Source organism: Vidua chalybeata, chromosome 3, assembly GCF_026979565.1.
Source record: "Vidua chalybeata isolate OUT-0048 chromosome 3, bVidCha1 merged haplotype, whole genome shotgun sequence".
In the NCBI taxonomy this organism is placed as follows: Eukaryota; Metazoa; Chordata; class Aves; order Passeriformes; family Viduidae; genus Vidua; species Vidua chalybeata.
The window spans coordinates 31,551,630-31,575,834 of NC_071532.1; the positions used below are offsets into that span (position 1 = coordinate 31,551,630).

The 24,205-nt window shown below is 39.4% G+C and overlaps 1 protein-coding gene across 1 annotated transcript in view; it reads right to left on the reverse strand.

Moving 5' to 3' along the window:
• Nucleotides 1-202: 202 nt before the first annotated feature.
• Nucleotides 203-24,205, reverse strand: part of TMEM63A (transmembrane protein 63A) — a 30,443-nt gene continuing 6,440 nt past the window's right edge. The window contains exons 6-24 of the mRNA XM_053938849.1: nucleotides 23,754-23,791; nucleotides 22,459-22,601; nucleotides 19,983-20,034; nucleotides 18,748-18,856; nucleotides 18,297-18,367; nucleotides 17,517-17,597; nucleotides 16,767-16,890; nucleotides 16,292-16,425; nucleotides 13,989-14,126; nucleotides 12,712-12,865; nucleotides 11,878-11,984; nucleotides 10,187-10,273; nucleotides 9,490-9,552; nucleotides 8,415-8,577; nucleotides 7,466-7,571; nucleotides 6,352-6,519; nucleotides 2,923-3,038; nucleotides 1,908-1,970; nucleotides 203-1,311 (exon numbers count right to left, since the gene is read on the reverse strand). Coding sequence (XP_053794824.1) covers nucleotides 1,141-1,311; nucleotides 1,908-1,970; nucleotides 2,923-3,038; nucleotides 6,352-6,519; nucleotides 7,466-7,571; nucleotides 8,415-8,577; nucleotides 9,490-9,552; nucleotides 10,187-10,273; nucleotides 11,878-11,984; nucleotides 12,712-12,865; nucleotides 13,989-14,126; nucleotides 16,292-16,425; nucleotides 16,767-16,890; nucleotides 17,517-17,597; nucleotides 18,297-18,367; nucleotides 18,748-18,856; nucleotides 19,983-20,034; nucleotides 22,459-22,601; nucleotides 23,754-23,791 — 2,088 coding nt within the window. The 3' untranslated portion in view covers nucleotides 203-1,140. The remainder of the gene's footprint in view (nucleotides 1,312-1,907; nucleotides 1,971-2,922; nucleotides 3,039-6,351; nucleotides 6,520-7,465; nucleotides 7,572-8,414; nucleotides 8,578-9,489; nucleotides 9,553-10,186; nucleotides 10,274-11,877; nucleotides 11,985-12,711; nucleotides 12,866-13,988; nucleotides 14,127-16,291; nucleotides 16,426-16,766; nucleotides 16,891-17,516; nucleotides 17,598-18,296; nucleotides 18,368-18,747; nucleotides 18,857-19,982; nucleotides 20,035-22,458; nucleotides 22,602-23,753; nucleotides 23,792-24,205) is intronic.

Below are 24,205 nucleotides of genomic sequence, written 5' to 3' on the forward strand. Positions count from 1 at the left end.
AAAGCTTCTTGTATCCATAGGTCACCAAGATTCAACCCCTAGAGAGATCCAAAAATACTCAAATTCCTCATGGGACATACTGTCATTCTAAGGCTTGTGGCAGTGCTCTTATGAAGAGTTCATGACCACACCGTGAGGCAGCCAGCAAAAGGACTGTTACAACACACAGAGAAAAGAATAAATAAATCAAGACAGCCTGAAATTTTTCTAAACTCGGTGTTTTATTGCTCCATGATTATTAGTTACACTTTGACACATTGCACTGCGGAATAGATTAGCACCGACTACGTAATTTAAAAACTTAGTATCTTACAACTCATATAATTGGCACTACAGAGAAAACCCAGAGATGTCATCTTAACCCAAGACTAAAAGAGATAAAATGTTTACATCCTTTATTGTTGGCAGGTGAGCTTTCATTGTGGAAGGCCCTTAAAAATAGTGAACAGAAACTAACAACCTAAATGCCCTCCAAAAATATATAAAAACAGTATAAGATAAGTCACTCCCTTCTTTACACCAGTCTTTTTGCTTTGGTACTTTTAGTACCCAAGTGCACAGTAATTCCCTCATCTCTTTCAAGGAAAAAAAGTAACATGATCAAAACTATGCTGACTACTTTGGGTGAAAAGAGGAGAGACTCCCACACACCATTCTCAGCACCCACACAAACAGCATTTTCATCAAAAGTGGCATTGTCTCAGGATTTAACACATCCCAAGAGGTTTATAAATAACAAATGTTGGGGTTTTTTAAAAAGGGAAGAATTATTTTGAATAAATAAATGACAGCTCTAATAGCTGCACTGGCTTTGGTGACCACTTATCTATATGCAGCATAAGTTATCTTCATAAGGCAAGTGATGAGCTAGCAAAAGTGAAGTCCCTGAGGATCAGCATCTCCGCCTTCAACTTATTTGTTTCACAGTGTGTGTAGACAGCCTGGAAAACAATCAGTCCCAAGGCATCTGCTTTTTCATCTCCCAGCACAGCTGCAGACCACACAATGAATTATTTCTGTACCTTTTCTGCAGGCAGGAATACATAAATAACACCGAATACTTAGGAGGAGGAGGCAGGGAATTAGTTCTGCTAAACCTGGGCCAAGTGCTCCACCTTGTGTTTGTGCTCACAACACAAGTCAGAGCGAAGCTCCCGAGGCCTGCCCCACACCTGCAGGTCCTGTGGTGTAGCTTCTGACTCCTTCTGCCTGGGAACAAGCGTTGTCCATGGTGCCATACGACTGCTGCTCCGTGGGGGCCAGCACCGTCCTTTCGGTAGGATGAGGACGCAAAACCTGGGGGACGTACATCTGAAATCACAAGTGAAGGCTTTTAGTGGTCTCTCAAAGCACAGCGCTGGGATAACTCACCCAGGAGAAATTTTCCCCTTGTCACTCTTCTCAACATTCTTTTCCCATTCTTCACCTTACCACCTCAGGCCTTTTGCACCCTTCTGGAGGCTTCCTGGTGCAACACTCGCCTGCACTTCTTTACTGCGGCACCAAGGCCTTTCCTTCTACCTCAGTCCTACGTCCTTCTCAGTGACACAGCAAGCAAGACCCGCTACATGTCACAACATTCAGAATCAAAGCAGTGGCAACTGACTGCATTTGGCAGCTGTCCAGATGTGAGGCTCTGTCTGGGGCAGGGCACAGAACACAGCACACAGAGCTGCTGGAAGCAATGTGTCTCAGCTACTCCTAAAACCGCAGCCGAAGGTACTTCTGGAACACCACCTGGGAGCATCAAGGAGCCCAGCTGCAGAACTCTCTGGTCCCACATGCACGTGGGAAATCCCACAGTCCATGCAGACTAATATGTGCTACACAAGCTCTTTGGTAACAGGGTGAGAAATTAGGTTTTTCTAGGAAACGTAAGGGAATATTAGTAACTCTCAGCTTCTTACAGAAGATGTTGGGACTGTTGGTACATCTGTGTCTTTTCCTCTTTCACCTTGTGTGTCTTCAATCTGTAACCAGCAATAGGTGGGGAAAGAAAGAGAGACAACATCAAACTGGTGAGTGAAAACAATACTCACAGATCATGAGCACCCAAAACCTGCACAGACAGATCTCAGTGAAGATCTGGCACTCTCTCCACCAGTCCTTCTACACAGAATCATAGAAATGTTTTGCTTAGAAGGGACCTTAGAGATAATCTAGCTCCAAGCCCCTGCCATGGGCAGGGACACTTCCACTAGACCAGATTGCTCCAAGTTCCATCCACCCTGGCCTTGAACACTTTCAGGGATGGGAATCCACAACATCACTGAGCAACCTGTGCTAGTGCCTCAGCAACCTCACAGCAAAGAATTTCTCACTATTACCTAATCTAAAGCTACTGTCAATTTAAAGCCATTCCCCCTTGTCCTCTCACTACATGCTCTTGTAAGAAGTCTCTCTCTACCTTTTTTTGTAGGCTCCTTTCAGATACTAGAAGGCTGCAATTAGGTCAGCCCAAAGCCTTCTCTTCTCCAGGCTGAACACACCCAGTACTCTCAGCCTGGCCTCATATCAGAGGTGCTCCATCCCTCTGGTCATCTTGATTGTATTCTCTGGAGTCACTCCAAGAGGTCCATGCCCTTCCTTGTGCTGGGACCCCAAAGCTGGATGCAGCACTGCAGGTGGGGTCTCTCCAGAGCAGAGCAGAGGAGCAGAATCCCCTCCCTCAACCTGCTGGCCACACTGCTGGGGATGCAGCCCAGTATACTTTTTCCATACTGTTATTTTCTCTCAAATTCAGCTCCTGCAGACACTGACTTTCCTCTCTGCCAAGCAGCCTACCTGTACTACAGGCCCTCTTCAGCCATCTTGCCATGAACAGACACTGCCAGCAGGAAGGCAGGGACAGCCCAGCAGGAATAGCTGGTGCTCCATCAAGCACACAGGTGGGTGCTGAAAGGTTAGGTATCCATCACTTACCCTATAATTCAGTGGGCTCAGGTACTTGAAACAGCCAAAACAAGTGTAAGCCAAGCAAATAACAATAGTGATGTTGACAACCAGCAAGGTAAACATCGTTGTAGGTGCTTTAAAACCTAGAAAAATATCCAGAAAATACAATATTAAAATGCATAGAAAGAATGCAGAAAAACCCAACAAAACCAAAAGAAACCTTTATTTATCCTTTTCATTTTCAGAAGCCTCATAGATTTTTTTTTTTCCTTAGAGGAGTCGGCAACCCACTTCCAGCCACAAACAGGAGAATGTCATTATACACTAAGTTCTCCCTAGAGAACTTTTCCTAGAGACCAAGAAATGTTGCTGTAATGCTTAAATGATAGACAAGACTCAAAACGATTTTTCTCCTCCATCATTCATCCATTCTGGACCCACTTCTTAAACACTTTCAGTAATGATCTATGAAATATAATATTAATTACATTGATTAATTATGATGACGGCACCAAATTGGATGGTTTGCCATCAGCTCAAAGGGATGGAGGTAGGGGGAGAGGAAAATCTTGGTAGATAAAACCACCCCAACTGCTTTAAAGGATCAAAACAAACAAACAAACAAACAGAAAACCACAACAGCAAGATAAAACTATGTAGAAAACAGCATAAGTAAATACAATTTGGAAAGAAAAATAAAATGTAGATATGAGGGATAACAATAGCACTGCAGCATACAACTGCTGGAAAGCAGTCAATAGTGGGATGGTATCAAAGAACATGGTGAAAAAAAGTCAAGTCTCTGGCACCTATACAAAATAATTCATTGCTACTAAGCCTTCAGCTGGGTAGCCTTGTCTACAATAAAATATAGACAGAACTGGGAAAAATACAAGGAAAAAGATCAAGAGAAGAAACAGTAACTATGAACTAGACTGACAGGTAAGTTTTAGTTCAGAGAGTGCAATAAACCATAGGAAAGGACATGGTTGCCTAGCATGGAAAAAGTATTAAAGATTACAGTGACTTTTTTCCAGATTCACTATGGAAATATTCTAAAGAAATTAATCTCATTTTGCAGTAAAGATGACTTGAATAGAATACTAGGAAAAAGTAAACATCACTGCAAGCCCTAGCTGTTTCCAAGCTTCTTCAGACAAAAGAAGCAACACCAACTCTGACATTTTTTGGTAACCCCAGCATATGCAGTGGCACAGAATAGACAAGTTTTACACTTTAGCAGGTTATAGAAGCCCTGCACAGGTCTGGTCACAAGGGGAAAACCACCACACACATGCAAAAAACAAAACCAAAAAAGCTCTACAAACGCATCATTATTCAAACCAAAAAAGGAAGTGAAAAAAACCTCCCTAGGGGTATTCTGGAATGTCCTTCAGAGGAGGTTGTTTTTATAAGCACAGGTTGCAGAATTATTTACCAGATGGTGAGGAGTGCCTACACCAAAGACAATGTATGGTATAAACCACAAGGTAAACAGCAGAGATTAGGGAAGGAAAAGTCTCCGATATCAGTTTTCCCTGCACTGCATCCTCAGAACTCCTGCCTGCCAACAGCTCTGGAGAACATGGGATTCAAGTGACTGTCCCAGGAGATGGGGCTTGAACTGCAGATAGGACCTTACCTCCTCTGTGGTGAGAGGCCCAGGGGTGTAGGATGGATGGGTGGGTGGTTGAGTGGGTGGATGGATGGATGGATGGCAGGCATAAGAGTTGAGAAAGAATATAGGCACTGAGAAGGAAAAAATGAGTACAGCCTCTCACCTTCTGTGTGCAGTCAGGTGTTTTTTGATCCTGACTGAGAACTGGGGGAGAGGTCTTTTCAGCCTTACATTAATATATGAGGAGTGAGAAACCAGAGTATTGTCACTGGACTCTGCAACCAGACTGAAACACCCATATCAAGCCAGCCACACAAGTCAATGACCAAGCAATCAAGCTTTACACCATAAACTGATCTATTTTGCAGATAAGGAAATAGAGCTCTCTTATCCTTCCTTCTTTCTTTTTGGCACAAGAAACAGCAATGAAATCAATGGCAATGAAATCAAAGTATCAAATTCCTACCTCTCAGACTGCCCTGTGCACTGACAAACCACTGAACAACATCCTGTAAACAGGATCCTCTACACTGACCAAGCCAAACATGGTAATCCAGCCTGTGTTTTCCATTATTAAGGTCCCTGAGAAATTATGGTTTTACCATGCAGAACTAGAAAACATTATAATAAAGATTTATTTTTTACTTCACCAGGATTTCCTTACTAACAATTAAAGGGATGCATCAGATGCTGAGTGCTTGGAGTTGATTTATCTAAAGCATGCTCTAGAAATTATCCTGTTAATTTAGAGGACCCAGATTTGTTGGTCTTCCTGGTTGCAAAAGCAGCTCTCAAAACAAGGGAAAAAACAAGCTCTCAAACACACAAGTAATGCAGGAACATCTATTCAAATCCAAGGACAGCCTGAAGCAATAGTTCCAAGTGCCTCTTGCATCCGCAGGGAGCTTTCCCTATAGCTTTACCTCTCCCTAAAGTGAGATGACAGCCTGCCAACAATACCTTTCTGACTGCTGGTATGCTAAAAAACACAATGCAGATGCAATCATTTGTCATGAAGGCACAATACAGACAGCTATCAGGAGCTTCCTTCCAAAGAAGGGGAACCCAACCCTTCCAGCATCACTGACATCCTCATTCCATGCCAAATGCTTTCTCCTGTATCATGGATAAAAACCCATGAGCTGTTGCCTACCTTTTTCTGACATCAAAACTGTTGGTACAGCACAGCCAATACTACCAATGCCAGGTATTTGCAAAACACAGAATATCCCTATTTTAAAGATAAATTACATATAAAACATGAGGTTTTAAACCACAATGTGGGGAAGAGGGTCACCATCTCACTGCAGTCTTCCATGTAAAATTTGATGGATGATGTAGAACACACGAGGACTAGCATTAGCCAACATTTTAGCATTTTTTCCTAAGTGATGGCTGTACAGCCAAGGCAGCAGCCAACTCACCCAGGTAAATTAAACTTATGCCCAGGCTGCACAAATGCAGGTAGTGAAGCCAGTGATCATCTTACTATAAAGAGCTAATTCTGAATAGATTTTTGTTCTATGTAATGATTTTTACTGTCTATCACTTCACAGCCCAACTGACCAATTCCAGGTATACTGATTTAAGGAATACATAATCTCCTGTGAAAGGAAGGAACATGGAGCTCCATGCTAACAGTTTAATACAGCAGCCATCTCATTTCAAAGGCTCTTGTGCAAATGTTGTGTAGTTCAGGGCCACAGGCAACCACCATGACTCCCCCTTTAGGGAAGGAAAAAGAAAAGTCCACAAAGCTTATGAAACTTCACATCTAATTCAGGGATGCTGGCAAGAAAGCTGGGAGCAGCTTCCAGGTGGAGACAGGTAACACGTACCCAGCCTCACAAATGAGTAAAAATAGAGCCAGAAAAGGCAGAGGATGGGAGCTGCCAGGGCCTGATTGACAGCTGCAAAGTGCATTTTCTTCTCCAGCTTGGCAGGGAGATAGGCGTAGTAGAGGTTGTGACGGTCCACCATGTGCTTCAGGAGGATGTAGATCAAACCTGGCAGGGAAAACAGGAGAGCCAAGCAGAGGCTGTCAGAGGTTTGATAAAAAGCAGCAACTCTTTGAGGAGATCTGCACTAACCTAGTGAGTGGATGTAGCCCAGGCACGAGGAGGGTACAGCTGCAAGACAGCACCTGCTCCTAAAGTTTAGGAGCTTAGCTTGTTGCATCTCCATCCCTCCCCTCTCCACACACTTCTCTGTGGTGCCTCTTGTGCTCCCAGGGAGAGCCCAGAGCTCCTTCCAGGTGCTGGCACATGAGGTCAAGCCAGTAGGGAAGACTTCCCAACTCCCCTTCCACTGTTGCTGGTAAGGAAGGCATGACAGTGGCTTCACATCTCTCTTTCAGCCTTCACCAGATTCATCACTAGATTTCAAGTCAGCTATTCCTTATCCAAACAAACAGCCAGCAACTGCTGTGGCAGCTATGAATTGCAACAGCTCTGGGATTCAGTGGCACATTCAGATATTTACAACTGCATACAAGATGGAATCTAAGTAAATATCAATTACATTGTTACATAAAAATTGGCCACATTCTCCCAATAATAAGATTGTTGATTAAACCAGTTCTGAACAATATCTAATTTAGATAATTATCTCATATCCAGCTTTGGATTAGAAAATGAAAATACCAACTATATAAAATTATTTAGTACTACTTATGTCTGATCTAAACCCCTCACCATCAAAGCCGGTACACTCAAATTTGAGAAATAAAATAAACATCTAATAGGCATTAAATGTACTTTCAACATTTAAAGGTAGCACAAGAGCTAAGTAATTAATCATCTCTTTCACTGTTCTTCCACAAGAAGGGAAGGAAACTGGCATTCAAGTCCTAAGGATTATCAGCATTTGAATGGGAATAAGAATGCAGAGCTGAGCTTTCCAAACTTCCCACATGCCCCATCTCACTCCCACAGTGCTCCCTGGAAAACTTACCAAAAGGAACAATGATGGGACATGTGATGCTGTAGGCCATGATGACAGTGAACACACACAGCATCCAGGCATACATTGCTCCAAATTCATATTCAAATGCCTGTTGCTAGGAACAAAAACAAAACACCCAAAACTCTCAAGTCATCCATCAATGTGTCAAGAGTTAATAATAGATTCCCTAAAGCAACAATTCACCTTATCTTACTCGCTCACCATGAGAGATCAGTTATTTCCCTAAGAGGCAGAAATGATGTAAACAGATGAAGTATTTTGTGTTTTTATTACCTGGACATACAGAAAAGATGCTGTTTCTTTCCTAGCCTTAAAGTAATTTCTCAGGGAATCTGCATATACAAGAAGCAGATCCTTAAAAATCACAAGGCAGAAAAGAATTGTGCCAGACTCAGAACCTTCACCTCACTGTGGTAGCTACATACAGGCTTAAGTTCCCATTGTAACACCTGGAATGTCAAGCTATAGGATGACACTTCACCTGGAAGTGAGAGTCCACCTCTTGAAAAGGAATATAGGCAAAAATATATATTTTGCCAGGTTTAAAGCAAGTTCATTTTAAAGAAAGTTGTACACACCTGATGGCTGACAGAAGAAACTAATTCTAGACAGGTTTGAATAAAAAAACCCTGAAGTTCAGATTATAAGATAAAATCAGAACTATTCTGTAAAATTAAAATCATAAAACTCTGACTTAGAGCTACAAAGAGATTGATACCTGAAGCTCAGAGCTTGGCTTTTGATTTTTGACCATCTCTGACTAGAATAAATCCCTCCCTGTTATCTGTGCTGTGAATGAAGGGAATATGAAGCTGTTGTGGACAAGCGAAACAAAGGCTAAAAAAAAAATACCGTCAAGAGATGATAGTTAATAGTATGAAGGATGGGTGCTCCCACTGTTTCTGACAAGGATCAGTCATTGGAATGCCTCCAATACCTGTTTGATGTTTTTCCTCTCTGCTGTGGACTTGGCCATGATCATGCGTATGGTGTACAGGATGAGGCCCGGCAGGCGCAGCAGCTCCATCCCATTGCCCACGAAAGCTGAGGCAATCACATAGTTCACAAAGAAGGCTCCCTGGTCAGGCAGAAAGACACATCTGCCAGGAAAGACACCAGATACTGACTAGGAGGAAGGCAAACACTGGAGGTATACAATGCATCCCTATTGCCTTTGGAAATCTTTTACCATAAGAATAAGCACTATGTATGTTAGGAAGTGGCCAGAAGAACTTCTGATAACCTTGTTGTAGAAGAATACTGCACAGCTACAAATGCAGCCAGGGTAGTATGTAAGAGCCTGGCTGAGTGGCAGTTCAGGTGAGGAATAAACTGTTCACAAAAAGGTGCAACAGCCTTATGGGTGGCTGACAGCAGACAAGAGCATCTTCTCATGTCTGCAACAGCAACCTGACACAAGATGAGATAAGACTGCAATAGAATAATCATCTCTCCTAACTTAGTAACTCCTAACTGTCTTCCTGTTACTGATTTTGAAACTGCATTTGGAAATCTATGTCCTAATAATTGCATTCTATTCTTTCCTCCAGGCACAGGAGCTTAAAACAACCAATATCTACAGATTTGCAATGTAATGTGTGTAAAAACATACATTTTTCTTAAAATCAAGATTCACTGGATTACAAAAAGAACTGCTGCAGCTCTTTGGTCTCACTGTAATCCTTGAGAAGATCCCCTGTCAATGATAGGCAACAATCCTCATCCAATTCCAATATCTTATAATCTTTTCTGTGAAGAAATTCTTTCTAATGTCCAATCTTATTGTCTCCTCCACTTATTCAGAAGCTCAACATTATCCCAAAGTAACAACCCTGAGCAAATTTTAATAAACACTAACCAAGGACAGCAAACAGCAAAACAAAACAAAACAAAAAACCCCAAAAAACCCACAAACCAAAAAAAAAAAAAAAACAAAAACCCAAAAACTTAAGTCCTAAATATTTCTTTACAAAGGAATAGCAAAGAGAGAATATTATTTAGCTAATACTTACTCCAGCCTAACTGCAGAATCAGATGATTCTCTGTCAAACAGCCAGCGGAAAAAAAAATCAAGGCTGAAAGAAAGATGGTGAATGTAATTCAGTCTCACACACCTTAAGTACTGTCTAAAAATGCTTCTCTTTTTAAGCAGCTTAAGTCAAGATAGTGCATATAAAGAATTTAATCAAATAATCTAAACACTACTTCAATTTATCACAGTTACTGATATCTAGAAATAAGAAAAAAGGTACAAGATTAAACACAACAAAAACATCTACTTCATATTAAAGTTTTATTACTCATTTTTAACAATTATTATACAGATAGGACAAATACATGTCATCCAGGGTAACAGTCAAAAACTGTAAAGATGGGAAAGAAGGACAACTCCAACTGAAGTATAAGACACAGTCAGGAAACTTGGTTCTCAGTTATAATGGTGAGTATGGGCAACTTCTAATTAGCCATTGATCTTATAAGGTCTTCAATATCTTTGTTAAAAGAAAAGCCAGGCTTTAGAAATTTTTAAGGGCTCTAAGGATCCCAGATGTAAGATGAATATTGAAACCTAATGTGTAATGATAACATAACCACACACACTGAAGGGAGTGGGGGTACATTGACTATACCTCACAACTTGAAAACACAAGTAAGATGTCTCATTATAAAAATACTCAGCCATTATCTCATTAAACTATGATTCTTTACCTGGTTAGACCAAGGGAAGGCAGAATCAATACCATGAAGATCAAAAATATGTAGACTTTATGCATCATTATTCTGTTCTCTGCAGATCTATCAACATAAAAAGGCAGAGTGAGAAACTCGTACAAAAAGCTGCCACGTATGAAGGATCTTTCCTGGACAATGCCAGCACTTGTCAGACACCCAGCTTCCCCTACCATATCACATTGCTACCAGATAAAAACCAAACATCTTTGAGATATTCACCAATATGGACCAAGCAGACTTTCAGTATCTTCTTCAGCAACAAAAACATTGCTGAATGTTAATCCAGCCTCTGGATGAGCACCACTACAGGTCTGCACCACACACACAGGGATGTGCCACAAGCACAGCTGGTCTCTCACCCTAAGACACTCAATCGTGCAACAGCTTGTAAACAAACAACTCTTCAAGTGCCATGCCAGGAGGGATTAAGCAGTTCAGCAAAGGGCACCACTGCCAAGAAACCAGACACTTAGACAACCTCCCTGTCAGGTGCCAAGTCTTGGGGAACAACATGACACTACTAATGCTGTACCCCCACTACAGCAGCAGGAACATGGATCCAGTGACACCCTGTTGCCAGAAAAGGGCAGCACTATGAACACTTCAGACTCCTAGAGGTGGTATCTGATAGGGCTTTAAAACCACAAGGGTTTTATTACAGGAACACTTGGGCACCGTGAGACCTATCAGTGTAACTACACTGAGGCTTGAAATCAGATCTCTGGATTCTAGTGACTTCAGAAAATTATTTTAACTGATTGAAAAGGTCTCAAAGTTCATGTGTATAGCACAGCTACCAAAACAAAGTTGATGAAAAGCATACAGCTGTAACAAAGAAACAATAGACTCTAAACATGGTGTCTTAGAAAGGAATTGTGTAAAAATTCAAAAGGAAATCCACCAAATTTACCTTAGAATAAAAAAACAATGACAACAAGCTTTATGGATAAAGACTGAGTGATGTTGAGTGAAAATGGGATTGAAGTACCATGCTTTTATCTGTCTGTAGGTAAACAGGGCATCAAATCTGGTACTCCAAACCAAGCTGTGCTGAGTTCTCCAAGTCAGCAGCTCATTAGTGGGCTTGACATCTCTGGGGTGCACCAGCTCAATGATGCACCCAAGGTGAAAACCTTGCATCAACACATCTGCTGGGCCTTTGGCCCCATAAGTCTTCTCAGATCACCACTGGTATCCAACAGGTCTGGGTGTAACTCCTGGTGCACAGCTCAGATCATTTTGTCATGCCAAGCTACAAAAAGATGGATGGCCTTTTTATAAGTTGTCAGCCTGGAGGGGATCCAAACCACATGGCCTATCTTCCCAGAGAGCAAGTTTATTATGGGATTACAAGCACTTCCCATGCTCCTGTTGAAGCTACAACTCCTGAGCCTTCTCATACAATTTTTTTTCTGATTAAACACAAAGAGAAGTGAGGTGGGGAGCAGGGGAAAGCATAAACAAATCATGTGGTCATATTAGATTTGCTGTGGGGGTTAAAAATTACCTAAACCCTAAAGTGTGGTTATAACACTAGAAAGAGACAAGAACAGGAAGTTCCCTGCTACGAGAGGTGTGCGGATTTGAGAGCTCTGTGAAAGATCAGCACTTTCATTTATCTTAGTAGCTCAGCTGATGAGGTGAAAACAGAGGAAAAGGTTGCTTACTTTGTCCAGTGGGACTCCAGCAAAGTTGAGTAATAGACAATTGTTGGTAGCAAAGCTGAAAAGGACCAGAGCAAGAGCGTTGGGAAAAACTGACTGATGACAGGATTCTAGTGGGGAGAAAATAAGGATGAGTATTAAAACCACTTTAATGCAGTTGTGGTGGAACAGAGATGCTAATATTTTGCTATTTGTAAATTATAGGAGGATGAACTGGAGAAATTATATTCAGATAGTCTTAAACTGAGTAATGAGTGCTTAGCACTGGCATGCAAGACAAAAAACCAAAGTGAGACTGGGAATTAAATTCCATGAGAGTGCAGTCTCACAAGTAGTTTTTATGTAGCTTACACTAGTTTGGGAAAATACTTAAAAATAACAGCTTGCAAGTTGCTTTAGCTGCAGTCAAACTAGGATCAGATATATATGCTTTGAACCCTATAAGCAAAATAAAAAAAACATTTTACCTCAGAGTTAAAAATCTGAATTTCCCCCTTCTTATCATAAAAATCAAAATACAAATTGGATTTGAAATTCCATTTTTTGCAAAGGTTTTTTGATTACAACATTTAGAATTCTTTAAGTTTGGACTGCAAATTTTTACCAGAAATACATAGACATGTTATAATAATATAAAGTCTCAGATAAAAATTACTTCAGATTATTATCCAGGAACAAAAGAGAGCTAAAGACCTGATTCTGGACTTATGCTTTTAATCAGCAGCTACATAAAACAGTCCTGAGAATTTCAACTGAAGGTAAGACAATGAAACCCTATCAATTTACCAAAATTTTGGTCTGATCCACAGCTATATCCAAACAAATGGCAATACTCACATTAAGGTAGTGAATAGGTTTAGTGACATTGAACTTGTCCATGGTTGAGATGATTATGGAAGGAGTAGTAAGAAAAAACAGCACAATAAAAAGAAGCAAATTAATGCAAGCCCATCTAAACCACCATTTCAATCCATGCACTGAAAGATTTTTCCTGCAGAAAGAAGTAAAAATAAAAAAAGATGTTAAAACAAGCAGCAAGAATTTGATGTTAAAAAAGATATATACACTATCTGTCAAGTAACAGGTGCCACTGCTTTTTCTAAACTGAGCTTTCAAAGTTATATAACAAAGCACTACTCAAGTTCCAGTTGCTACTAGAAATAAAGAGAACTGTGCAGCCTCTCTTGAATGATACCATAAATTGTGTTTGCAGAAGAACATATCTATTCTTTCATTACACAAACATAATGTCTAATCTAGTTAAGGTCTGGGATGAAACACTTCCATTGTTCAATAATACAGAAATACTAAACAGAAATGAAACAAAGAGACAGAGCTGGAAGACACAGAGAATTTCTGCAAGGAGAATACCTATCAGAGGCAGAATCTACAAAAAAAAGTGATTTGAAATAAAATTTCAATTTTGGAAACACTGCATCCCTTCCTGCCATATTAAAACAGCAACTATAGATTTTAAACAAGTAAAGTTCTTAAATATTATTTGAGATGGTTGCCAAAAGGACTGGAATTATTTAAATGCCAGACAAAGCCAAATATTCAGAACAAACAAAACAGAGATACAGAGGCTCAGTAACATCCCTGATTATGACAAGTCTTTTTGTGAACTTAGCATATCCCTGTGGTCCCTCTTCTTCAAGGTGGGGGGTGAGAAAAGAAAAAGAACAGGAAGAAGACAGACCAGAGTTTATAGAGTGGACTCTGTAAAGTTACACTCATCACATGGCAACTCAGAAAAATATGTATATATTTTGAGGATGCTCAGCACTAAAACCAACTTGCTTCCCTCAGATCTCAACAGTAGATATGTACTAGCCTCAAAAAATGGAAAAACTGAGGGACAGCTATAAACAGGATTAAGTTTTTTTAAAATTTTGGGGTGGAAAAACTCTAGACCATTACCCCAGGTAATGTCCACAGACCCCAAGGTCAATGAAGAGCACAGTAATGAAAATAAAGAGGCAGATCAGCCACATTCCAACACTACAAAAAGCTTTAGTTCAGGGTTAAAGAAAAACACACTCATCCCAGTTTGTCCTGTGCCCATTCCAAATCTACATTATCACCAACAAATGGATGTAAGACAGGAATCTTACCAACAAATATTCTCAGGATAAGGAGCATATGTAACCTTCCAGTTGGATACACACAGCTCCCTACTGTAGGGTGATGGCTGGGGCTCTCCTTTACACTTAATGCTCTGACATTTGCAGGCATTGAAGTCCTTAAGGATGCTGTAAGCAAGAAGAGGAAGATTTTTCCATTTTTTTACACCTGAAAATGCTAAATATGCAACAAGAAAGTCTGGGAATAGTGATAAAGGTTTTTGGTTTTTTTAAATTTGAATAACCTGTGATCAAGATAGAGCTTAAACAACAATGTATCATATTATGCATTAATGACCATTATTTAAACAGTGACTACCACAGGCCTGAGATCTGTTTTGTTGGAAATAAAAAGCAGTCTTGGTTTAAACTATTTACTGCTTCTATCAACATGAGCAACTCCAATGAATCATATTAAAAAAAATTAAAAATCAAAGCCTGAGAGCATTGGACAAAAAGAAAAGACAAACAGTTTGATAAACACATCTTTACATAATACAGCTGTTTTCAAATCAAAGTAGACTAATGAAGTGAGACTGCAGACTAATCCTTTACACTAGTATCAAAACCAGCCAATTTTGCCTTGAGTACCAATTATCAGAAGAATTTTTAGCATGCTGGTATTCTCACAATTCAAAATATTAGCCTCTTTCACCTACCCCTAAAATAATCACAGTGCTCAATTCTATCTTCCAATATTATGAGTTGACTGACACTCAAAATATTTAAGAAAAATTTAAACATGCCCAGAATAAATGCTTTCAAAGATCTCTCAAAGGACAGCAGAAGAAGGGCAAGGCACACATTCAGAAACTATTCTATTACAGTAGCATAGAAACAATATATATTATATTTAAATGTGGAGATTCCAAAATCTGTGAACATGCTTGTTTCTCAGTTGTGTCCTTAACATAAAGAAGACAGAGAACCACACACACAAACACCAAACTAACAAACATAACCCTCAACCCCCCAGGCCTTTTCCTTACCAGAATTCAAGCAGTGATGTCAGATTGCCAGCATCTTGCAGCAGCAAGTATTTAAGACAGTTGATTATTCTTTGATAGTTTATTTTTAAAAATACATACAAAGCAAGTTTTAGCCATCATTAAAAACCTTCTACAACCACCTGAGCCCCCAGAACCTCACTTCTGGAGTCCTGTTTCTCTCATCCTACTTCAGGGCTCTGCAGAGCAGAGCATCCTAAGGGCACCAAATAACTTTCTCATTTGATGGGAGCCTCAGTTCCACACGTAATTTAATCTAATTTCCCAGGGAATGGAGTCCACGACATTAATTCCAAGCTAAACAAACTAAAATATTTTCAGGTCTTGATCAGAACATTTGCTCAAGGAGGGACTATCCCATCAAAGTTGTACACAACACATCAGTAGATAGCAGTGCTTATTTCTTCTTTCATTTTTACATCTCAAAATGTTATTTCATTACAAAATTAGTGATTCACACAATCACTACTCAGTGAAAGAGTAGCAAGCAAAACTTTCTCCAATATACCAAATTCTTGCAAGAAATTCTACATCCTGGACTTCCTTGAAAAATGGCCTCAAAAACTGTCTTTCTAACATGACTTGAATGCCAAAATAATGCAGACAATTTAAACTACAGAGGCTAAGAACAGGAAAAAGCATGATGTGTTATGTTGCAATACAAATATTATTCTGCTTCCCTTTACCCACTTTGTGTTAGCAAAAGATGTTTACAAAGTGCCAACGGAACATGAGAGGCTACATACATTTTTCTCTGCAAATGACTGAATAAAAGCACAACTTCTACTATTAGGTCTAAACATATATCTATAACAACAGGTAAGAGATATACAAAATATGTGTATCTATCACATGTGGCCAGGTCTTGAACCTACCCTGCTGAGATGACTTAACTGGCAGTGTAATTTGTACCCACTCTGATAGTTTGGTAATTGGACCATTTGCACAGTAGGAAATGGAGTCGTCAGTAACCCAAATTCAAGAACCAATTAGTCTGGCCTCCTCTAAACCTACCCTGACAGACTGGATCCCACACAGAAGAGAAAGGCTCTTTATCCCATTAAATGTCCCAAGCCTTTTAGTCCCTAAGATAATTTCTTCATTCAAAGCATACAGGCTAAAACACATTTATGGAAAACCTTACCAGAAAGCAAAGCAGAGCAAATCCACAGAATGGTGAAAAAGAAGAAAGGAAGAACCAACATAAGCAAACAAGGGACACAAACAAGAGATCAGTTGTACTATTTTAGTAAAAAGAGAACAAACAAGACAATGGACAAAACTTACTAGGTTGCCATGGATTTCTCTTGAAATGTTACAAAGGCCATTCCCAGTGGGTTATTATGAACAGCTTGTTCCTCTTTTGAATATTCTTCCTCAAGTTCATTTCTAACTTTGGTGTAATAATCTACTGCATCCTCCTGTGGGGAAATTGATGGCTGTTACATGCAAGTACCAGATAGCCAATAACCTCAATAACATACAGCTTACACAAACCATAGTCACCCTTCCTCATGCCACTCCCACAAATTACAAATCACGTCACAAGGCAAAGACAAACAGGAAGTACTTCAGTTTGTGCACTAAGATTACATTTCAAAAGTTTCAGGGAATTCCTTTTCTATGCAACATGAGAACATAGCAGATAAGTTATGAACGAATAAAGAATTTTCTGAAGGTCAATGAGACATGACACAAATACGATTTTCTACTCCTCTAATAACGTACCTAGCTATAACTGGAAAAGAACAGAATCTCTTACCCTTTCACATCCTCTTATTTCACAGCAGCAGAATTGACCACATGGCTTAGGGTTGATTTGGACCCTCTTGCCATACTTCTGATGCAGGTGTTCATAGTAAATCAGGCTTTTTTCTGCCTGTTTTCTGCACAGAAAAATACATCCATAATATTTTGCAAAAACAGTATCAACATCAATCTTAAAAAGATTATAATCCCTGAGAGGAAAAAAACATGCCAAGGACTGATAGCAAATTAATCAGTCACCAAAGATATTTACATGCAGTTTATTTTGGTTATTTATATAGTTTATTTGAAAGTCTGTGATATCATTATATAGCCTACACTTGTAGTGAGGTTCCAGGAAAAAGAACAACCCAATGTTATTCTTGAGAGACCAGAAGATAATACTTGTCTCTCCTGTGGTCAGCACCTCTGGCCAAAGAAGCAGGGTTAACAGAGTTATTAATTCAATAGTTCAGTTTTTCACTTGGCACTGCCTGTCTATAAATAAGTACATCCATACATAAATAATCAGCAAGCCAAAACTTAACTTAGGCAACAGACAGCATATCACACCAACAAGAGATGGGCTGAACCCCATAACCCTTTTAAAACACAGCTGAATCTAACTGAAGTCCAGACCAGAACTTGAAGAGCAGAATCCATCTTTAGGATGCACCAGGTTAGTACTGCTGGTACACATTGATTAAGGACTAGCAAAACATTCATAGAATTATGCTAAACTTGTGTAGGTTACAAAAACAAGTACCTTTTTTTGAAAAGTTTAATAAGCTTGGCTACGTCGTAACACAGCTGGACCTCCAGCACAGTGCAAGTTGGGTAGGCATCCCTGAAAGGAAGCAGCACGTGAGAACAGTAAGAACAAAGTACAATGAAGAAACTGGTTCAAAGAGCAGCACTGGTATCTAACTGACAGCTCATCACTCATTTAAGTTCTGAATGAGGTATCAGAGAGCAGAGACTTCCACAGAGAGTTGTTGGAAGTTACTTAACATGAGATGCATAGCTTTATTCCAAGTAAAAGTTGTGTGGGGGCATGAGTGGAAAGTGTGGATACACAGACACTTTCTTAAATTCTAAGATCAGCCAACTTAATTGAAATATCTTTTCTGAATTTTAAACAGTGCAAAATTCAAAAAACTTATCTGCTCGGGCAGGGAAAACTACCAGGACAATTTTACGTCTTCTACTCCTAAACAAAGATGGAAAGAAACTTTTTACCAGGGCATGTAGTGACAGGATAAGGGAGAATGACTTCAAACAAAAAGAGAATAGGTTTAGATTAGATATTAGGAGGAACTTCTTTACTGTGAGGGTAGTGAGGCCCTGAAACAGGTTGCCCAGAGAAGCTGTGGATGCCCCATACGTGGAAGTGTTCAGGGTCATACTGAATGGGGCTCTGAGCACCCTGGTCTAGTGGGAGGTGTCCCTGCCCACGGCAGGGAATTGGAACTTGATGATCTTTAAGGTCCCTTCCAACCCAAACCATTCTATGACTGTAACATTATTCCTCAAGGATGGAACTTACGTGAAATGGTTTTGTACTCTTTCTTCACTCGCATTTTTTGGAAGACCAGTTATGAACAATGTGCACTTAACCTAGGAAAGAAAATGCAAGTTACCTTTTGATAAAATACATTACAAAAGAGAAAACAAGAATATAAAGAAGGCCAAGACACAGCACAATTAGTTGTTTATTAGAGCAGGAATAAAGGTAGGTAATTCTGATTTTGGTGGAAGCTCATCTATTTAAAACAGCACCTTCTACATTGGCAATAGGTTACAGCAAAATTTCACAAATCCCTCTCTAATTCCCTTCTCTCCATCCATTTTAAAAATTCACTCAGTAGAACATTCCTTTCAGTCAATTCCTTCACATTTATGTCAGATTCTAGCATGCAGGAGGCACCTTAGCAATTTGCTTTTTTAGTATTATCCATTGGCAAATACACTTTTTTCACTCCAATACAGAAACTTACTATGTTTTCTTCTTTATATGTGACATACTTCATGTGATGTCGCATGAAGACAACAGTCAGAATCAGGTAAACAACAGCAAAAACTGTGTGCAGCCAAAGAAGATTATTGCTGTCAGATAAAACATTAGGAATATGAGAAACAGGAAGAAATAATTGCCCAGTTGATACTGAAGCAGCCATCAAAATGATAATCAGATCAAAACCTCTCACTGAACACAAAACAAGAATAAAGGCAGTTACTGGTAATCAGTCACACCTATGCAGATGCCTTGGACAGCCAACAGGATTATTTGCTTCTCATAAAATTCTATGGGTCATGGAGCTAAAAGGAAAACAGATACTCTATGTCATGGACATATTTAGGCAGTGTTTGGCTTTCACTTTCTCATTCAGATGACCTATAGCACATATGATGCTATTTGCCAAAATGTTTGTTATATACTTTATTACTTACTGTGCCGAATACAAAATTAAACTCTCCTTGAACACAATCCTTACTCAAATTGAAAACAGCCTCATATAAGGAGTAAATTCTGCTTTTCTGATAGCTCCTTCTACAAAGCGTATAGACATTTTGTTCTGCAAACAGCTCTTCAGTTTTGTGAAGAGCATTAATAATTGCAATTAAACTAAAATACAGGAACTTATTTTACAGATTAAAAAAGTTCACCAAAGTAAAAAATCCCCATTAGTTACTTGGTTTCATAACATGGTTAAACAAAATAGAGAGTCTACTGGACATAGTGTCAGGGATGGATGTGGATTGATCAAGAATAAATCAGATTTGCGCAGCTTTGTCCTTCAACTATTTTACAGACTTTTTAAAACACATAGAAGTAATTTTAATTGAAATCTCAGATGGGAGACATATGCACACATATAAATCTAATGTAAGGGAATTTGCATCATCCCAGTTGCACATTCCAGTAAAGCTATCAGCTTTACATTCCTTCTGAAGCATTGTTTCCTTTAATGGGAAATTTCTGAAAATAATATGTGTGCAGTCATTAGCCAAGGGAAACATGTGGCGTAAGAAGTGAGAGCTGAGAGGCCAGAAGCCCAGTCTCAGGATTTCTTATCAGCACTGCAAGTGCACAGCCTGAAGCAGAACATATCCCAGTTTCAGTTGACAGACAGGGATTAAGTTATTCCAACCCCATGAGCCATGCTGCAAGTATCAATTCTTGTGTTTAGAGACCATGGTAGGAAATAGACATCATGCAAGACTTACTCACCTGGTTTGTAAATTTACTATAGTTGTTCTTCCAAAACTATAGGGATCTTTATCTAAGAAGAACAAGAGCAAGTAGGAAAATTAACTGGTGCAACACTTACTGTCAGAAAGTCATCTTTTATTCTATTTTTTAAAGAAGTTGATATATTTCTTTTTAATGCTGAGCAAGTTCATTGAAAAAAAGATTTAGAATCATAATCAATGCTTGTTTACTCTGTCCTGTGTTGTAAAGTTGGAAAAGACACCCCTAGATTTGACCACATTCATGTCATCAAGAAAAACAGTGGAGTGTTTTGAAGATCTAGATCTTTGAAGTAGTTCTCTTTCTCCCTCCAATCTCCCTTCACGTCCATTAACAATATTGCTTAGGGATTGAACATATTTCCTTCACATTTTTCTTTCATCTTAACTGAGTTCTTATCTCAGGCTTTTAAGCTGCATTAATTCAGTACTGACAACCCTTGGTAAGGTCAAAAATGGATTTACATGACATTATTTCTCTAGACCGTCAAGTATTTAAAAAATTATAATGCAAGTGAGGGAAAATTGAGCAAATGATCACAAAGGAAAAGGAGTTTAGTGTATCTAGAAAGTTAAACAATCCTTCTAGCCCAGACTGTTAAACCACATTGCAAGTTAAGTCATCACAACTGAAAAAACTGCAAATGTACAAATCAGCTTACAGTGGAAGAGGAGGAAGAAGGGGAGAGAAACTAAATCTATGTATTTCCTAGGCTCAAAAAGGTTAATCCAGAAAAACAGAAGATATAATGTCCTGCGTTAATAAAAAGCTGATATTAATATGAACAGAGAATTGCCAAGAAAGAGCTTATAAAAGGGAGGTCAGAGATGGAAGTTCCAAAGGTAAACAATACAAAAAGGAAAAAGTTCAATGTATCCTATTATAGACAAGAGCTATGTCACAAGGGTCTCAAAAACCATGAACAATACTTTAAACATGACCTTGATGAGAGTGATACAAAGCCAGGTATGAAATGGGATTGTAAGGGCTCACAATCAAAAATAGAAGAATGTATAAGCAGGGTTTAACAGACATCACACTCAAAGAACTCAGGTTCCCCACCAGCAAGCTGAATGGCAGACTAGAGGACATGATTATCGTACTTGTAGGTGCCACACTGGAAGAAATAATCAGGATTGGACTGCAAATTATCTAGTCAGTATTAACAAAGTCTCTGCAAGATTTGTCCAATTTTGAGACACAAACCAAGACATAAAGGAACAATGGGAGACAGTGTAGCTAGATTAAAACAAAAATTCAAGGCATGGCTGATGATTTTATAATCAGCCAAGAGGAAAACATTTCTCATTAAAGACCAAATTAACTGGTTTGTTTACGAGAAAGAGGAAAAAGCAGATAAAAATGTTTATAATTCTCAAGCAGCTACAAGGATTTTGTAAAGAGGAAAAGAATAATCTATTATCTCCAGTGACAGATAAAAAATTATTTTAAATTAATTGAAGCAAAAGAGATTCAGACTGGATACTAGAAAGATTTCTCAGCTGTGAAGATGTTTTCCATTGACAATCACCAGTAAAAACCATAACGACGAACACCACTTAAGAGGGCATGGGTAAAGTTAATCCTGCCTTGAGCCTTTTTAAGCCTTGTCATCTAAGTCTGCAGGAGGTCTGCAATTTTGTTTCTGACAACTATTTAAAGAGGCCTCCTACAATCACACAAATTTCACATCAGACTGAGGGGGTGTGTTGGGTTTGTACAGCCAGGTATAGGTAACAGGGGGCTTCAGGGGTGGATTCTGTGAGAAGCTGCCAGAAGCTTTCCCCATGTCCAAAAGAGCCAATTCCAGCCAGCTCCAGGACAGACCCACTGCTGGCCAAGGCCAAGCCAATTAGGAATGATAGTAACATCTCCATGATAACATATTTCAGAAGGAGAAAAAAAGTTATTGTGCAGAACTAACTGTGACAGAGAAGAGCAGAGTGAGAAAGTGTGAGAAGAATAACTCTGCAGACACCAAGGTCAGTGCAGAAGGAAGGGCAGGTGGTGCTTCAGGCACCAGAGCTGACATTCCGCTGCAGCCCATGGTGGAGAACTGTGGGGATGTAGAGATCCACCTGCAGCCCATGGAGAAGACCCACACTGGAGAACGTGGATGCCTGAGAGGAGGCTGTAATCCTGTGGGAGGCCTGTGCTGGAGGAGGGTCCTGGCAGAGAACTGTAGACCCACGGAAAGAGAAGCCCATGCTGAAGTAGGTTTCCTGGTGGGACTTGTGACCCTGTGGGGGACCCATGCTGTGCATGAAGAGTGTAGAAGAGTGACTTACGGTGCAGTAGTTTGTGAAGATAGCATCCAGCCAGAGTCAACTCACTACAGTGGTTAAAACACCACCTTATAAACCTTACCAAAATAAAATTTTTAAAAATCTAAAGAGTTTTTACTGTTATATAAAATAAAAATCTGTTCTAAGAATACAAAAAAATAAATTCTTACCAAGCAGATCACCTGACAGATTGACAGGCAATATCACACACACAGACAAAATGCTGATGGCAATCAGCAAGCAGATGATGTGACGCTGGAAGGCAAGGTAATGGATGGCATCTTCACCACACCTCTCGTGAATCTCATCATCACTGCATCAGACAGAAAAGCACATTGTCAGATTACTTAGTCTTCTTGGGAGCGGTTTATGAACACACATTAAATTCTCAGTCTACTCAGTGACATCCCCATTCCCATCAGTCTTATTGGCTCTCAAAATGGCTGTGTTCTTTCATGTGTAAATTTAGGTTCCAAAAGTGTAATTTACTTGTGCAATACTACTATACAAAACTTAACACTAGGGAATTTAAGATTGAAACAATAATCTGAAAGGCAAATATGAATCCAAATTCTTTTGTACTAGAAGAAGACAAAGTCTCTTGCTGTGACCTCCTGCTTTATGCCAGTCACAAGCCTAGCTCTCCAAATTTAAGATCAGTGACAGTATTCACTCATCTCCATAAAGGCTCCCTGTGAGGTAAATTACAACAGAACCACCTTGCTCTTATGACACCCAGCTAACAGGAAATATAAAAGGCTTTGGAATGAACTCTCACCACCTCTCCACTGTCAGCAGATTAGATCATTAGATCTAGGAGAATTTGAAAAAGGAAGGAACTGAACTAGCAAAAATGGAGAAGGACAGGCTTAACCCCCACCCCTTTCATATTTCAGTGTATCCAAGCTAGAAATTGATTTTTAAAGCCATGATCTACTAAGCCCCAAGAGACATAAAAAACACACATCACATGTCTAACATTCCGTTTCTGGGAAACACTGGGATGGACTTCCCCTAGTTAGGCAATTCCAGCCCCAACTAAACCACCAGTTCTCCACAGAAACCCTTGCAGGGAAATCCCTCTGCCTGCCTGGGGCCCTACTGGCTTCAAACAGGGGAACACCCACGAGGTACGCTTTGAAGAGTAAAATCCTAGAGTATAATTATTAGCTCTGAATCCATATAAATGCTATAGATTCACTCAGATTCATACACTGTCCCAAGATGAGGAAGTCCCTGGGCTGCTAGCAGGACAACTGCATCCTGAAAAAGTATTCCCATAAGTTGACCTCGTTTTCACTTCCTTTTTTCAACCAACCAGAGGCACCTATATCAGTGCTTGTATTAAAACTCTATCTACTCAAATGAGAAAATAACCCCCAAAATTTTGGAATGAAAACCACCTTTCTAAATTAAAAAAGATCAAAGCAAACCACAGCTCACTATTTCTGTTTCCTATACTTACTGCATCCGAAAAGCAGCAGTAATCCAAGAACAAAACCCCTATAAATTAAAAAAAAAAAAAGTTTTAGGAGCTGACATACAAAAAATAGAGTCTAATCATCCAATTAAGACAAGTCTTTCTATTAAGACAAACTCTTAGCTAAAAAACTGGTAGCTTATTGCTCTGAAATACAAGGGTCTAACACAAGTTAATCAGTAAAATGCTTGTTAAAAATACTGCTGTGATTACATTAAAAGAAAGGCTTCTTATACAGGTTTATAAATCCCCCAATGAAACTGGATAGCAGAATTCACATCTCACTGAGCATCCCACTACAGTTCAAAAAAACCCTTCTCTCTCAAAAGGGCTCTTTCAAGTGAACATTATCCACCTAAATAGACACATGTTACTCAACAGCTAAAGTTGCTTTAGGGTTTTAAAAAGATGAAGTAAAGTACACAAATAGGAGAGCA